Source organism: Megascapheus bottae, chromosome 1 (assembly GCF_031878675.1).
Source record: "Megascapheus bottae isolate mThoBot1 chromosome 1, mThoBot2.hap1, whole genome shotgun sequence".
Taxonomy (NCBI): Eukaryota; Metazoa; Chordata; class Mammalia; order Rodentia; family Geomyidae; genus Megascapheus; species Megascapheus bottae.
Window position 1 is genome coordinate 64,827,456 of NC_143509.1, and position 17,704 is coordinate 64,845,159.

The window sequence follows — 17,704 nt, forward strand, 5'->3', positions numbered from 1 at the left end:
TGCTTTTGGGGCCTCCCTAGATGATTTACTAGGTATTCTTCTAGATAACCTTTTGTGAATAATAATTTACAGACAAGTCAGAGTTAACAAATTAGGTAGAAAATTTCATTTAACAGAGAAACACTAAGTTAAAATATGTAGATATTTATTTTTACAATACTTTAAAAATCTGTTAAGGGCTGTTTGATCCAACTTCCTGGAAATGGAAATCTATCAACCTCTCCCTCTCCCCCCCCTCTGCTGTTTCCACTGGTAGAAGCTAGGCTGGAGCAACTAGAATAACATCTGTATTCTCTCAACAAGTGAATAGTTCAGTATATAAAATCAACTTTTGCTGGCCTGTAGTTCAATTTTCTTGATGTTTAAAGTTTTAATCTAAATTTAAAAGTCAAATTTCAAATAAAGTTTAAACCTTGCTTTAATTTTGAAAAATAAGATCTTATACAAATATTTATGAGTGAAAGGAAGAACAGAAATTCTTAGAATGCAGCTGGGTCTAATCCAGCAGGATTAAAAGGCTTGGATAACAGCGCACAGCCAGCGAAGTGGCAGAAGTAGGACATGAATTAAGGTTCCTAAATTTCATGTCAGGTGTGGGGAATCAAAACTGAAGCCTTGCGCTAACTAGGCTACATCCCCAGCCCTTGTCTTTTTGAGACAGGTTCTCACTGTGCAGTTCAGCCTGGCCTTGAACTCACAATCCTCTGTGTTCTCTCTCCATGTTGATTTCATCTCAGTATTTTACTTTTCATTTATTTTTTTAAAACCTGTTTCTCAGTGAGTAAATGTAGCTTTTAGTGAAATACACAGCGAATAACAGAGATGATGCATTTGGGGCCCATTGTGTCTCAACCAAGTGTGTCACTTCTCTCAGACTTAGAGTTTTCACCTACAGAAAAAGGACAATAGTTTCTACCTTGCAGGGCCTAGTATTTGGTGATATTATTGTCTATACTATTTTCACTGGCTCAGAGTATTGTATCATGGACCAGTGGAGCCATAGGTATAGTGGAAGCTTGCTAGTGTAGATACACTAGCAAGATACTAGCCTCAAAGTTTGCACTTCTAATACTATTACCTTCTCTAACCAATGGGGTGCCTTGTTTTTCATCTCTCTTTCCAGACTGTAATCCAGCTCTTTTTGAACTGGCCCTTCAACTACGAGAAAAAAGGCTGGACATTGAAGAGGCCTTAGTAGAAGAAAAAAAAATTGTTGATAACCTCAAAAAGGAATATGACACACTGTCCAAAAAAGTATGGCTGTTTGCCTATTTATTTTTCCTCTCCCAGTATCCAATGCCCCTCCTTCTTCCTCCTTTTGGTACTGATCCTAAGGTTTGAACTCAGGCCTCGGCACTGCTCCTGAGTTTTTGTGTTCAAGGCTAGTGCTCTTCTACTTGAGCCACAGAACCACTTCTGGCTTTTTGATGGCCAATTGGAGATAAGAGTCTCCTGGAGTTTCTTGACTGGAGTGGCTTCAAACTGCAATCCTCAGATCTCAGCCTTCTGAGTAGCTAGGATTACAATGACACTCAGCGCCACTGCTCTTTTAATGATTGGTCTTTGTCTCCAAATAGTTTTAGTGATACTGGGGTTTTAATTCAAGGCCTTATGCCAAGCAGGCACTATCACTTGAACAGTTCTCTGTTTCTTTATTTTTGAATAGGGCCATAGCCTTTGTTCTGGAGGGCTTGTGGACTGTGATCCCTCTGTGTTTGCTGCTACTGAGGATGAGGTGCTACTGAACCAAGCTTTTTTTTCCTGATGTGATTTTTTTAATTAAAAGATTTTATTAGCACTGATTTTTTACATCATATTTCAAATGTCATGCTTAACAAACAAATATTCAAGAAGGGAATCTCTATATGCAATCACTGGCATATAAATTTAAGAACAAAATTTAAATTAAGCTAAGTTTTTGAATGTCATAGATACATATCGACCTCTATAATATATCAATATACCTATAGAATACATATCCCATTATAGACATATGTCTATATAGATGTATTTATATCTCCAGCACCATGTCAATGACCTTGAGTACCCAAGTATTGAGTCATCGTTCATGTATTGTTTTGATCTAATATCCACATATCAAGGAGACCATGCTCCTTTTGTTCCTTTGGTCTTAACTTATCTCACTCAACATGATTTGCTCTAGATTCATCCATTTCCCTGTGCATGCCATTATTTTATCTTGTCTGGTAGCTATGTAGAATTCCATTGTATATACGTACCACATTTTTGTACCCATTCATCTGTAGTGGGCATCTGGGTTGTTTCCATTGCTTGGCTATTGTGAGTAGTGCAGGGATACTGTGTAGGTGTCCTTATGGTATTCTGGGTTATGATGCTCAGAGTAGATGCCTAGGAGTGGTATGGCTGGGTCATAGGGAAAGTCTATTTTTAGTTTCTTGAAGAACCTCCAGACTGTCTTTCAGAGCAGTTATACTTGTTTACATTCCCACCAGCAGAGCAGTAGGCTTCCTTTCTCCACATCCCCATCAGAACTTGTTATTATCTGAGTTCAGAATGGTGGCCATTCTGATTGGGGTAAGGTGGTACCTTAGGGTTGTTTTTATTTGCATTTCTTTTATGACCATGGATGCTGAGCATTTTCTCATATGTTTCTTTGCCATTTTTACCTTTTCCTCTGATAAGACTCTCTTTAGTTCCCTTGCCCATTTAGTGATTGGTTTGTTGGGTTTGGGGGTTATTAGTCTCCTGAGTTCCCTGTATATATAGGATATTAAGCCTTTGTCTAATGTTTTATTGGTAAATATCTTTTCCCAGTTGATTGGCTGTCTTTCTATTTTAGTATCTATGTCTTTGTGCAGAAACTTTTTTTAGTCCCTTTTGTCGAGTCTCTCTTCAATCTGTTGTGACCTTGGGACTCTTTTCAAGAAGTTTCTGCCTGTGTCTATGAGTTCCAGTGTCTCTCCTACTCTGTCTTGTAGTAGTTTCACTGTTTCATGTCTGATATTGAGGTCTTTGATCCATTTTGAGTTAATGTTCATGCATGGCAAAAGTGTGGGATCAGTTTTTAATTTTCAGCATGTGGCTGTCCAGATTTCCCAGCACCAATAACTGAAGAGGCTGTGTTTATTCCACTGTATATTTCTGGCTTCTTTGTCAAATATAAGTTGACTATAAGTATGTGGTTTGATTTTGGGATATTCTATTCTGTTCCATTGATCTTCTGGTCTATTTTTGTGTCAGTACCTTGCTGTTTTTGTTATTATGGATCTATAGTAGAGTTTGAAGTCTGGTGTTGTAATATCACCTGCATTGCTCTTTTTTTTTTTTGCTTTGGCTATTCTAGATCTTTTGTTGTTCCATATAAACTTTTGGTTTATGTCATCTATTTCAGTAAAGAATGTACTTCTGAACCAAGCTTTTTATAGGTTGAATTGGGATATTGTGAACCTTTTTCCTGGGTTGGCTTCATGCCAAATTCTCCTAATGTCCACCTACTAAGCTGCTAGTAGGAGGATTACAAGCCACTTCACCCAGCATTCTTTACATTTTTGATTATGTAATTTTATAATGAAATACTCATGAAACATACCCCCTACAATGTATATGTGTTCATAAATTATATTCAAGAAATATTTAGCATATTTTGTTGATCATGAAATGCTGAAAAGAACGAGGTTAAAAATAAACAGAAATAAACAGCTCTTTGCTCTTTACATGTCAACAGATGATTTGTGGATTCCCTGGGGTGTATGCATTTTATGTTCGAGCTAAATTGTTTTGTTTTTTCTTTCTGGGCATTTTCTGTTTTAGGTACTCTTGTCTAGGCAGCATCATCCAATGTGGTTTATATTCAGAAATATTTTTGATAATTTGCTTTTCCTCCTGTAAATAGGAAATGATCTGGGAAGATTTCACATTTTTCAGGAACTGAACATACTCTAGAAACACTAGAGTTAGAGTTTCATTGCTTCAGAGCACTTTCTTTGAAATCCTGGGGTCATTGTGTGCTGGGGCCAGCCGGCAGCAAACCAGGGTTCGCAGATTGGGATTCCTGAAATAGGGGCAAGGACTAGGAAAAATTAAAAGAGAGACAAACAGATGGAGTTCGGGAGGACTGCAGCCCAAGTCAGCAGTCCAAGAAGGCTGTGAGCTCCAGACTGCCGCCTAAGACTGTCCTGTTTATTTTAAGTTCCGACCTTAAATACTCTTCTTAAAACTAGGGAACTGCCAGAGGCTACATTCATACAAAATAGTAAACAAGTCACATATAGGATAAATGAAAAAGGATTAACATTGCTTAAAGTCATCCTGATAAGAACTGATTAACATTGCTTAAAGTTATCCTGATAAGAGCTGATTGACATTGCTTAAAGTTATCCTGATAAGAGTTACTTCCTTGTGTATACAGTTGTGTAGGTCCAAGGTCAGGTCCAAGGTCATTGACCCCACAGTCAGTCCCCAACAATTGTGAACATATAAGAGTCCCACTGATCTGGCCAAGAGCTTTCATGCCGAGGGCCACTTTCCATGCTGAAAAGTAAGGACATGTGCTCTCACCTTTTACTCATAAAACTTTTATAACTCTGGACATAGAATTATTGAAAAGGTGATGTGGACCCTAACTGGGCAGGAAGAAAATAATTTATCTTCCTGGGCTATAGCTCATAGGCATGCCTTTAACCACATCCCACCATAACAATCCTGCTCATATTGTACTTCTGCCCAAAAGACTGTTACTTACCACTACAGGTGTGCTTTTGTCCATACAGTCTTCCCAACAGCTCTCAATGGGACTTTCTACAGGTAAAAGTTGTGGGAGCAAATCTGAACGCAGCAGAGGCAGCACTGGAGGCTTATCAGAGGGAGAAGCAGCAGCGACTGAATGAACTGCTGGTTGCAATTCCACTCAAGCTCCACCAGGTGAGGAGGTTGAGAGGTGACCAGCTGTCTGATCAGAACAACCATCACTGCCAAGATTAGTTGGTCACCTGTAGGGAGGGTTGTAGCTCTTGCTGGAGCATAGTACCCTTCAAAGATCACCCCAGTTTTTCTTATCTCCTGTCCAGGTTGTTGCTAAAGGGTAGCACCAAAACACATAGCTCATTATTGTAAGTTTGATCCTTTCAAGTCTAAGTAGTGGCTCAAAAGTGAAATTGTTTTAATTAATGAACTGAAGAATTGTTACTTAATTTCACTAATGAAGAAGACAACAAAAGGAACATTTTATTATATTTTTCCTTTTTTTCTTTTTCCTGAGCTCAAGCGCAAAGCCTAGGGCACTAGCTTAGATTTGTTTTTTTTTTTTTGCTTATGGCTGGCACTCTACCATTTGACCCATGCCACTAGTTCAGCATTTTGAGGTAGAATATTGCAGACCTTTTTGCTCTAGCTGGCTTTGAACCACAATCCTCAGATCTCAGCCTTCTAAATAGCTAGCATAGATGTGAGCCCATGGCATCTACCAAAAATATTTTCTTTTGCTCTTCATTTTTCTCATATCCACTATCTACTTGAATTGCAACTTACATTAAATATGGAAATATCTATCAGTAAGAAGTAACACTCATTTGTGTTCTCTTTCATTAGATTAAATGATGTAGTAGTATTTAAGGAAGGAAAGATGTATTTTGCATGGCCTGGTCCAAATAGAATAAGCTCTGTGGAAGTGTTTGCCTAATATGCAAAATGTTTTCTTATATTCAGGGGCTCCCCCTTGCTACACAGGTGTGCTACCACTTGAGTCACACTCTGGCAGCCCTAATATATACCACTGAAAATAACAATTGCATTGTTTGGCAGTAGATATTAGGCACAGTCTACACAGGAAGATTTGCTGTAAGCCACCACTGTGGCTTACTCTCTAAAGACTCCTGTCTGTTTATGTTATCACTGCCTTGGGAATGAGACGTCCAAAGACATGGAGGTAGACTAGGGATTCTCTGTGTGCATTCCTCTACCTTGCCCTTTTAATTTGTATTTTTGTCTATCTTGTGTTGGATTTTTGTCTTGTGTTGTGTTGTTTTTACAGATTGAGTATGTGGTACTTGGGGAAATACCAAATGATCTTTCTGGGACTTTGGTCTTCTCTAACCATTCCTTAGAAAATCTTCAAAAACGCATCGTACAGCTCCAGGATGAAAACAACAAGCAGCACAAGCTTAACAAAGAATGCCGAGAGAGGCGTAAAATGCTCATCCGAGAAAAGAGAGAGATGTCAAAAACCATACACGGTGAGAATATTTAGAGAGGAAACAACACCCTCACAACTCCCCAGTTACCATGGAAAGATCACTGTCCTGCCTTTCTTTCTTTGCTGGCCTTGGGGCTTGAACTCAGGGCCTGGATGCTGTCCCTTTCTGTGCTCAAGGCTTGTGTTCTACCACTTGAACCACAGTGCTACTTCCAACTTTTTCTGAATGATTTATTGGAAATAAGTCTCATGGACTTTTCTGCCTGAGCTGCTTTGAACCACAATCCTCAGATCTCAGCCACCTGAGTAGCTAGACTGCAGGCATGAGCCTGCAAGTCCAGTCTTGTTTTATATTTTATTTTACTATATTATATTATTTTGTATATTATATTGTTATGTATGTACTGGGGATTGAGTTCAGGACCTCACATGTTCCCTTAGCTGATTTTCACTCTACCACTTGAGCCACACCTTCACTTCTGGCTTTTTGCTGGTTAATTGCAGATAAGAGTCTCTTGGAGCTGGGTGCTGCTGGCTCACACCTGTACTCCTAGCTACTCAAGAGGCTGAGCCAGCCCGTGCACTAAAGAATGGGAGACTCACCTCCAGTTAATCACTAGAAAACGGGAAGTGGGGCTGTGGCTTCAGGGATAGGGCAGTAGCCTTGAGCTGAAGAGCTCAGGGACAACACCCAGGCCCAAAATTCAAGTCCCAGGACCCACAAAAAACAAACAAACAAATAAACAACTCAGGAACAGCACTCAGGCTCCATGTTCAAGCCTCATGACTGGGAAAAAAAACAAGTCTTCAGCTTCCTAGGTAGTTAGGATTACAGACAGGAGCATCAGTCACTGATACCTGGTTTTTACCATCCTATTTTAAGAGGAGAAATCCTTTAGCATAGTATAGGATCTATTTCTATTTGTGGGTGATAAAACATGTAGTCACATAATCATAACCTCTCTACTCACTACGGAAGCTACAGTGAAGCCTCTTCTCCATCTAACACTGTTCACTACCCTTTCCAGGGTTCAGATGAACACCATGTGCATATACTCACATGACATGCACAAGTTCCTGTATCTTTCTAACTCTGATAGTGTTCCTGTTTTGTGGTTTACTTATGAAACTAATTTTTTTGTTGTTGGTTGTGGGGCTTAGGTGCTGTCCCTGAGCTCTTCAGCTCAAGGCTATTGCCCTACTCCTTGAGCCGCAGCACCTCTTCTGGTTTTCTAGTGATTAATTGGAGATAAGAGTCTCATGGACTTTAGTACCTGGGCTGGCTTTGAACTGTGATCCTCAGATCTCAGCTTCCTGAGCAGTTAGGATTATAGGTATGAGTCACCTTGCCCAGTGAAATTAATTTTTGTGATAGTTGTATTATCACAGATAATTTAATCACTTCAGCTGCTCCTGCAGTATTATGCTACATGAATATGAAAATGATTTACTGAAGTCTCCTCTGGATATCTATTGAGGAATTTCTGGCTGTTTATTATGACAAACAGTGTTCAAGCAATCCTTGTATACATCTCCTTATATATAAGTATGAGATGAACCCCTAGTCTGGGATTTCTGGGTTATGTAGTATCTGTGTATTTTCATTTGTCCTTAGAATTGACAGTTTGCCCTACCTGATTCAGCCAATTTGTTCTCTCCCTGCCAGTGTGTGGTTACCCAGGCTTTATACCATTAGGCTGGTGGCTATTGAATTACATTTCATTAGGATTGTTATTTGCATTTCCTTGATGTTTAAACATTTTTTTTGGTCAGTCATGGGGTTTGAACTGGGTGTGAGCCACCAGTGAAGTTAAATGTCTTTATACACAATTATATGTTCCCTTTCTGGAAATTGTTGGTCATATCCTTTGCACTCTTTTGTACTTCTATCTTTAAGTTTTCATAATGATTTTAGGGAATTCTTAATTTTTTGTCCATTAAGTGCACTTTGGTCTTTTCTAGTTTGTTGCATGCCTTCTGTGTAAAGAGACATGTTAGCTTTTGATATGGTAAATTTCATCTTTTATCTATAACTTGTTTGTACATTATGTGATTATTATTTAATAAAGCCTCATATTTTGTGATCATAAAAGATAAGTTTTGATCCAATAATCTGACTACTGAATATACATCCAAAGGAAATGAGACTGATATGTCTAAGAAACATGTGTACAACCATACTGCAGCACTATTCTTAATAGCCAAGACATGGAATAAAACCAAGCAGGAAATTAATTGATAAAGCAGTCGGGCACACAAAGTCAAATATAACATGTTCTCATTAATATGTGGAGTATACTGAACCTGAGCTCAGTAGAAACGGCGTGGTGTGCTCATTTAACAACAACGAGAGCCACCAAGCTCCCGAGACAGTGACTGTGTTCTTTTAGAGATGGAAGAAACTGTTCGCCAACTGATGATCAGCAAATTTGGCCGGGTGATAGATCTAGAGGCCCTGCAGACGCTTTCAGTGAACACAACTCTTGAAGAACTGAAGATCCGAAAACTTCGGAAGGAGCTGGTGAATGCGAAGGAAATGAAGATATGGGAGGTGAGGAACGGGCAGGTGGCTGGTTTGGATTGAACCTGGGTGGAGGTGAATAAGGGCCTATGATTCACAGAACTTTCTCATCTTCCTGTCCTGGTTAGGAAAAGATTGCTCGAATGCGATGGGAACTGATGATGAAGACAAAAGAACACACGAAAAAACTGCAACAGATGAATGATTTGTGTATTGAAAAGAAAAAGCTGGATTCTCGGCTGAATACCCTCCAGACCCAGCAGGTGTGCTCCTTTCCTTCAGACCCTTTTTCAGAGCTGACGTCACTATTCCAAAGAATGTGAAATATTGGCATTTCAACAGATTTGGGTCTTGGACCATTTCCCCGGGGCAGTAAGAGGGCACTGACTCAGTAGCCTGACTGCTCACGATCTCCTGAGGGACAAGCTTTATCTGGTGCTTTTTGGGTGCCATGAGCATAACAGTATTTATCTGCAAGGTTTGCCTTGGTCCAGAAAGAAAAGGTTATATAAGTATAAGTAATGCTACCAAGACATTTGAATTTAATGTCATGCATCGGTTTGTAGTTTGTTCAGATTTTGGCCTGAAGTGGGCATGTTGAATTATGGGAGGTCTTCTTGTATGTTCTCTTGTTATAGTTCTTGCTGGGTTGCATATGATTCAGGCTGACTATGATAATTATGTATATATAATCGGGTATCTTGGCAAGATGCAAATATATTCATATATGTTTTGATAGGACAGAGCAGGAAAATCCTAATGTAGCCCACGAGACAAAGATCTCCCTGAAACTGAGGTCAGGTCTGTGGTCTCAGCCAGAGTCAGCCACATGGGAGAGAAATCATAGGAGGAAATGGAGGTTTCTTTGGGGAAACTGAAGTGTGAGCTGCATAAGACACCCATACTTATCTCTTGTGGTCTCTGTGATGTGGTTTCAGGTAATGAATGCCTGGTAGCTTGAAATGTTACTCTCCCCAAGGAGATTTGCATTTTAAGAGTTCATTGAAAGGCACACATTTCTAAGGGAGGGATTTTAGCCCAGGAGTGGAAGTCCCCTTCAATTAAGGAACAGTATACAGCAGTGTGTCGTTTACATCAACTGTGAGGTCTGCACAGGAGAACTTTCACATCTCAAATGATGCTTAAAGCAGAGATGTTTTCTTCCAACAGGGCAATGCTTTCCAGACCCCTCGGAAAGCAGACATTGTGGCAAAAGAGAAGATCACAGAACTGATCCACGTCCAGGCAGAGCAGATCACAGCCTTAAAGGAAGAGATTGCTGTCTTGCGTAAAAAAGGAGGCCTCATCCTCCCACCTATTCAGTCTAGGCCAGAGGACACAATGAAGCCTATGGACCATTAAGCTTGTCTTCTCTCATTACTGAAACTTTTAATAGATTCTGTCATGTGGTTTAATATTTTTTCCCTCTAAATTGGATGTGTTCTAAGTGGCGGTAGCACCTGATACCTAGTTATTGCTGAACTGAATCATTTTAGTTGTTTAGACCCTGCTGGACAGAATATAAGTTCTCAAAGGGCTCTCTCCCATCACTGTGAGAAGCAGCTGTAATATATTTTGTTCTCAGAAAATTTGCTTTTCTAGTATTCTGAATGATTAGTTATTAGCAAGAAAAATGATCATTCAGTACCCATAAGAAAACTTCTATTCTTTATCCTTCCAGCCTTAGAAAAATAAAGCTTATTTTTATTGAATAGTCTCTGGGAAGACATAGAGAAAAAAGACAAACTATTTGCCAACAGTACCTAAGGAAAGGGAATGCAAATTAGAACTGTGGCATTCTTGATTTCAGAAAGCAGTTATTTGAGGGCTCACAATTCAGGAAATGCAGAAAGAACATAGCAAAGCAGCTTGATTTAGTTTGCTTTGGGTTGGCAAAAAGCAGAATAACCAGCTTCCTGAGTCACCCACAGTCTCTGCAAACTCCTCGGTTCTGAGTGGAGCAGAGGGATGCATTTTTGCAAAAACATTCAGTTAGGAAGCTTGTCTTTTAAGATTTTTGCAACTCCATCAGTATTCTAAGTATTCTTCGCCATTCTTCATTTTTCAAGCCCTATGCTACCTTCTTTCTGGTTTGACTTCAGTCATTTTCTGGTTTTGATACAAATCAGAAAGAAATAGAATAGATTTGCATCTCTTGGGAAAATCATCTCTAGCTATCTCTTTTAATTATGTGGACTATTTTAAACTAATTAAGTGCATCCCTTTGGATTCAGCAAAAGTGTTCATTGAAATTCATACCTGCACCCAATAAAAAACAATCTCACTGATACTTGGCTTCCTGCTAGTAGTATAGTTTACTCAATGAACTGCTCACCTGAGCATGAGAGCTGGCCCCTGAGGCAGGGGAGAATGTAATGCCTATTGCCTAGGTGGAGAAAGCAACTCAGCACTGCCAAGGGCTCCTAACCTGTGGCTGATGTCCCGAGCACAATGGATGGGGTTTGCTTTCTTTGCATGTTAGGATATTCTTAAAGGTGGCCTCTTGTTCTACCATCTCTTGGACCTGCTTCCTATTCTTATTTCAGAGGGCAGAGTCATTTACTGTTTGCACCTATCATCATACCTGAGCTTCTTTACTGGAAAAACACCATTTTACCACTTTCTTTACTGCATGCTCTAAACTCAGTGAGTCTTTCAGGCATTTAAAAAAATAAGCTAGTCATACCATTGAATATTTATTGCTATGTAAAAAATAATTACTCCTCTCCAATACTTACCTTAAAACAACAAAATTACTCTCTCATGGGGGAAAAGGCAGGAATCTAGGAGCAGCCATGCTGTGTGTCTTTGGCTCAGCCTGTCGTAGATTTGTAATTCCACTGTGACTTGAGGCTGTCATTTGAAAACTTGGCTGGAGCTGGGGAACTACCTCTGAGCTCACTTGGCCATTAGCCAGACCCGGCTAGCATCTAGGCCTTTCCTCAGGGCAGCTCACCAAGACCTCCAGAGCCAGTATCCGAGAGAGCAAGAGAGGACCACCTGATCTCATCAGGGATATACCACTACTGTTACAGAATGAGTCAGGCCAACTCTGTTGTGACCCTGAGTGGGAGGGATCAAGCAGACTGAATACCAGGTGGGGACCACTGGAAGGCATGGTGAGGCCATCTACCCTCTTGATACACTGCCTCCTTCTTAGTTGGATGAGCTAGATGCCATTTCATATTCCTGGGTTTCATTTTATTATCCAAGACAGAGGGAGACATAAACAATGAGCTTTCTTCCCATTCTAACCTTCAGTGACTTGAAGTTTGACTGAACTGACTTTGGACCTGTTAAGTCATAGGTTCAATGCTAGTTTAACTGAAAAACAAAAGCATCCAGGGTGAATTTTCCCCCCTCCAACTTGAACTAGACTGAAGCAGTCTAGTTAAATCTGGACTCTTCAGGGCCTCACCAGTGTGTTTGGGATTTGACAAGATAACATTCCATTATTTTTGGATTGGGCAAGTTGTATCAATTGTTGTAGTTTCATTTATGCTTGCTTCAGACTTGACTTGAATCTGTTGTTAAGTTTGAGCCTTGAGTTTAGGAGAGTTTGAGCTTGAAATAAGAGGGAGCAGCAGGGTACAGTCTGGGTAAAGGAAGCTGGGTAGGTATCCAGCTGCCTTGAGCTCACTGCTGTCTGCCTCCTGCTACGCTTTCAAAGGAGCAGCCTCACCTCAAGCCAAGGCCAAACCTCAGCATGCATTGAGTTACTTGTGGATCAGTTGTTAATATGACTTGGTCATTTTGAACTTTCATCTGTGGTATCCTGGAATCTCAGCACTAGAAACAAAGGATACCTCAAACTCCAGACCTGTTATTACTTATGCACTGCAAAATCTTCTTAGAGAACACTCCCAACTCTTAAAGTCCACGAGCCACCAGCTGACCCAGTGCACCTCCTACCAGCTCCCCTCCACCCCAGCCACTGGATCTTATTTTCCCCTTCTGCAATTTGCACGGCCATAGCACAGTGAATGAGAACTTCAAGTAGGTTTATAATCACAGTAATTAAGATGAATGTAAAGAAAGGCAAAATGCAAATTGAATTGATTTTCTGGGCTCTTTCATTTTTCTAAGGTGACACTTAAAAGCCTACTATCCTAACCTTTCACTTGTCTCATGCAACTGGATAAGGTAGATGTACACATTTATCTCACTGCCCATGCCTCAGAAGTGATCCAAGACATTTCTAACTGATAAAATTTTCAGTGTCAGGATTCCAGGCATGTGCAGAAAGCAGGTATTTTATCCCCTCACCATGAACTACTTTGGTGATTTTCTTTGATCAACAAGGAAAAAAGACAAAGGAAGGCCCTCAGCTTTGTTTCTTCCATAGACCTACTATTTTCTCATGATTTCTGTGTACCTTCGTCATTTTAAAATATATTAAAAAAAAAATACTGCTTTCCTAAAGATAAGCTGTTCAATAGAAAAAAAAAGATGCAAGCCTGAGGAGGAACAGGTGTACTATTTATTCTGAACAGCAGAGGGTGCAATTGCCCCAGAGTTCTTTGAAGACTCACCAGCTTTTGGATTATGCTTAGAAATTCTTCCTGATATGAAGCAAAACGTCCGGTTAGACTTCTTTCCTTTCAGTTTTTTCTTTCTTTTTTTGTGAGATTGAAGCTCAAGACCTTGCCCTTAATAGACAAATGCTCTACCAGTGAAGCCATACCCTCAGCCTTTTTTTTTTTGCTTTCGTTAATTGTCAGATAGGGTCTTGTACTCTTGGCCTGGGCTGGCCTTAGATGGCTTTTCCTAATACCCCAGCCTCTTTGTAACTAAGATTACAGATGGGCACGAACACATTCATCTTGCTCATTGAACTAGAGCCTTACGAGCCCGTTCCCTAGGCTGACCTCTTCACTGTCAACCTTCCTGATCTGCACCTCTACAGTGGGCATTGCTTCAGCATTAAATGTGATTGTGTCAAGTGGGATCCTGACTCTAAACTTCACCAAAACACAGAAAATACCACTCCCCCACATGCCCTAGCCCCAGTGAATAGTGTGCGAAGATTTTCAATGCAAATTTCAGTCTCCATCTAGGCCCTGTTCTACATTTAAAGATTTATGGGAATTTTATGTTTTGTTTTTCAGTTAAAGGAAACAAATCTCTGGATGATGCTTTGGTGGTGGGACGAGCATAAGTAAATGTTGGTTTTAACCAAGTAAGTGAAGTATTCCAGCAATGCTGATGTATCTTTAGAAAGAAGGGAAGTGACCTTATCTGGAACCCAAGTTCATATATAGAATAGCATTCAGCACATGGTGTCATGACTGACACATCTGGTGGGTCATACACCTACCCAAGGATTGGCTTTCTTCTGCAGTGTGACCAAAGTTTCACTTGAAACCAGTCAGCAAGGGCACCAGAGCAGTTGCCTATTATACAATATTGCCCTGTGGAGTAAACAGTTATCAACACATTCTACATTAACCCAAACACAAACTGATGCTCAATGTTTAAAAAAAAAAAGAGAGAGAAAGAAAACATCTGCTACAGTCTCTAGATTTTATCCTCTGATGGATCTGAAAACGTTACAAGTGGATATTTTCTCCAGTAAAAGGAAGACTGGTTTCTGACTTGTAAAGAAACTGCTGACTCACACATGACTAAGTTGAAGGTTACCGGGAAGACTAAACATTTATTTAGAAGTTACAGTGTTTGTTTTTACAGAGCTATGTTGCCAGAGATGATTGATTCTGGAAGGTTTGTTAATGCTTCTATTGCTGTACACATGTTAGTCTGCTCTCATGGCATCTCAGGAACGGTGTCCCATGACATCAAATCTAGACATCTTCAAGGGCTCCAGTTCATGACTCTTGCCTTTCCCTGATGGTCTTCAAGCGTGTCAAGGTCCTTCCTTCCATCAGCGTTCTGGTGGGCGTTCTGAGCCCCCAGCAGCTGCAGGTTCTATGATACTCAGACTGGGTTGATTCCTGAAACCATTGGGGGCTTGTCTCTTTCCCTCTTGTACCTCAAAAGGGAGGATTCCTTATGTCTCTCCAGAATTATAAAAACACATATACATTTATTTACAAGTGCATAAATATATAAATATGGCTATAATAGAAAAATAAATACCGATTTTTCTCTGTCTCTTAAAAAACAAACAATATATAGTCTTTCTGGGATATTGGCTTCTGCCTAATTGTGGGAGGAGGTGGTTCAAAAGACATGTGCACCGGTGCTACGGGGAAAGAGGAGGTATCCCAGGTTCCTCTCTTATGTAGGCCCTGAGGGCCGCCGGGGACACCAGTCTCCTCCACTCACTTGGCAAGAGTCAGGAATGTCCACCTCTTCAACTGGAACAAGGCCCAGGCAGCATGGGGGCCCTAATGGAGAGAGAAAAATAGGAGACATTAAAATCCAGACTGAGATTTCCTGGCCAGTTCCTATAGGAAACTAGTCACTGACCCTGAGGGAATGACAGAAACCTACAATCAAGGACAAGGCACTGGGTTCCCAATTCGGTCTCTCACCAATATGGGGAGGGCTCTTTGGGATCCAAGTCCCCCCTACGCTGCAGTCTGAGGCTGCAGAGACGTTCAAGTACTTAGTTTGTGTTCTGGGGAAGATGGCATCAGAGGAGCTCATAGAATAAAGGAGGAGGCCCTTTATAGCTCTTTGTAGATTCAGGCAACCTGACCCAGTTTGCAGGATGCTGGTGCCGAGGGCCTTGTGGGTGAGGGCAAAGGGAAGGGCCCTGAGCCTCTGAGAGGAAGCACTGCCTTGGGATGGTTTTAAGTACTTGGCTCCCACTGACTGATGTAACTTATTCCTTAATTAAGAGACAAGACCTAACAGGGAAAGGATTAGAAATGTCTTAGCGTGATGAGAGGGGAAAGGAATTTGTGAATGGCCTTGAAATGCAGAGATGGAATGGGCTTTCCCTCTGAAATGAGAATTTTATCCTTCTCAGCTTGGCAGACTTCGTGTTGAAGTATAGGCCTGGGATGCTACCATAGATCTCTTTGGTTTCCTCAGTGGAGGAGAATGGTACCACCTCTGTATACTGCTCTCTCCCCGGACGCCAAGGCATTACCGACTTGGGAGTACCTCCCTCTGGCTGTCCCCAGTCTGTGTGATGGCTCTGCTCTGCTCCTCACTGACCTGAGTGAAACGGAGAGTCCCATGCAGCTTCCAGCGCAGGGCTCTCTGGTCCCCTCCTCACTCCTGCCTGGTGCCTGGGGGGAGATGGCTCCGGGAGGTGGCAGCAGTCTTGGGGCTGGAGCAGCTGGTATGTGGAGTCGTCAGGTAGTGTATACAAGAAAGAGCCCTCATCCAGGCTAGAACTGGGACCCCTGCATGGCACAAGACCAGGGTGGGGTGGTGAGGCCGCGTGGACTGATGGGCCTCCAGTCCCTAGCAGCTTCTTTGGCGCAGGGAATTAGAGCAGGTCAAGGACTGAGTGTGGAGGAAGGTGTGGTGTGCCTCCCACTTTTCTATTCTGTGTGGGTGGTCGTGAAGCTGGGATTCAGATGCAGTTCTCCTTGGGCTTCGGCCTCCCTCCCTGTGGGGAGAACTCAGACCCCTGGGCAGAAGGGACTCAGAATTGCCAGCCCCATGAGCCCCTGGGAAACTGGGGCTGCCAGTGTTGGCAGATTTGGGAACCACCGAGGAAAGCACTGTGCTTGGCACACTTGAGCTACAGAGAAAGGGAGGCTCTGACGTGTGGGGGAATGAAGGGAAGGCAGGAGGGGAGCTGGTTACCTGGTGACTTGGTGGCTCTGAGCTTCATAGCCATTGCCATGGATGGTCTGCCCCAGCAAGCCGGCCGCGTCTTCCTGCTGCTGGAAGGGAAGAGGAAGGAAGGGTGGTGTCAGGGGTCTAGAGGACGTTGCAGTTGGTCCCCGCTAAGTTCCTTTGCAAGTCCGGGATGAGAAGCCCTGAGATGGCAGCTCAGTGTCTCTCCTCTTGTCATATTACCTGCCGCAGCTCCCCTGGGCAGTGCTGCTGAGGTTTCATGCCTGGGCAGCTAACCGCAGCCACCGGGCAGCCCCTGCTCACATGTATCCCACTGGCACAGGCCCGTGCATTGATGCCACCGAAGTATGACTGTCCGCTGGCCCGGTGGCCTGGGAGACCTCCCAATGGCACCATAGTGTACTGGCAGGAAGAGGACAGAAGGGCACTTGGAGGAAAACCCAGATCCGCTGTGTGTTCTAGAAGAAAAAGAAGTGTGTGGAGCTCAGAGAACCTCAGGCAACTGGGAAAGAAAGGTCCCACAGTCCCGGCCACATGGAGATGCAGGCCAGGAGATGACGCCGTCCACAGGATGGAGGCACTTTCTCTCGGAATCATCTACCTGTCACACACTTCCTTTTTCTTTTTTGGTGTTGGTCCCTGAGCCCCTTTTTGCTCAAAGCTAGTGCTCTACCATCGGAGCCACAGAGTCTGGAATTATTTTTGGGGGGTGGGTAGTTTAGTGGAGATAAGTCTCATAGGCTTTCCTGCCCAGGCTGGTTTCCCACTGCAGGTCTCAGCCTCCTGAGTAGCTAGGCATATAGGTACCATGAGTCCCCATCACCTGGTGCCTGCCACCCATTTCTTCCTAACATCTAGCCTGTATTTTGAAGTGAGCGGAGCAGGGGAGACAAGGCAAAAGCTTGGGTGGCGAGAGGTGGTGAGGGGAAGTCGGCCACAAATGCAGCCAAAGGAAGAAGAAACCAATGGATCAAAGTCAGGTTAGGCCAGGAAAAGGGGACCCCCCCACACCCCGAGAGGAGCAGGAAATGCCTACGGGAAGAGGCAGCAGGAGGCAGGAGCAGCAGCTTCAGGCCTCAAAAGAAGATGGAGCCAGCAAAACACTCAGCTCCAGGGATTCAGTGACCACAGAATAATGTTTTCCCCTCCACTCTGTCGTCAGCCAAGGGGCTTGAGCCAGGGTGTTCTGGGACCGAGGGGCTTCTAGGAGCTGGAGCTGATGGTAGCTGTGACACTGAGCCCCTCGGGCCCTGCCTTGCCAGGGGCTCCTTAGTAAGCCAGGGTCCGTTGTC

General features: G+C 42.5%; 2 protein-coding genes across 8 annotated transcripts in view; one reads left to right on the plus strand and one right to left on the minus strand.

Moving 5' to 3' along the window:
- Positions 1–11,101, plus strand: part of Cfap44 (cilia and flagella associated protein 44) — a 77,398-nt gene extending 66,297 nt beyond the window's left edge. For 4 of the 7 annotated variants that reach the window (XM_090346395.1, XM_090346420.1, XM_090346413.1 and 1 more), the window contains 6 exons: positions 1,124–1,254; positions 4,786–4,902; positions 6,011–6,212; positions 8,563–8,723; positions 8,822–8,956; positions 9,864–11,101. In XM_090346395.1, coding sequence (XP_090202521.1) covers positions 1,124–1,254; positions 4,786–4,902; positions 6,011–6,212; positions 8,563–8,723; positions 8,822–8,956; positions 9,864–10,055 — 938 coding nt within the window. In that variant the 3' untranslated portion in view covers positions 10,056–11,101. Of the gene's footprint in view, positions 1–1,123; positions 1,255–4,751; positions 4,903–6,010; positions 6,213–8,562; positions 8,724–8,821; positions 8,957–9,863 lie in introns of those variants that run through there. The other 3 variants (XM_090346431.1, XM_090346450.1, XM_090346440.1) reach the window with 3 other exon arrangements.
- Positions 11,102–14,190: 3,089 nt separating this feature from the next.
- Positions 14,191–17,704, minus strand: part of Boc (BOC cell adhesion associated, oncogene regulated) — a 76,653-nt gene continuing 73,139 nt past the window's right edge. The window contains 6 exon segments of the mRNA XM_090346462.1: positions 14,191–14,898; positions 14,901–14,939; positions 14,942–15,040; positions 15,819–16,009; positions 16,419–16,498; positions 16,635–16,870. Coding sequence (XP_090202588.1) covers positions 14,807–14,898; positions 14,901–14,939; positions 14,942–15,040; positions 15,819–16,009; positions 16,419–16,498; positions 16,635–16,870 — 737 coding nt within the window. The 3' untranslated portion in view covers positions 14,191–14,806.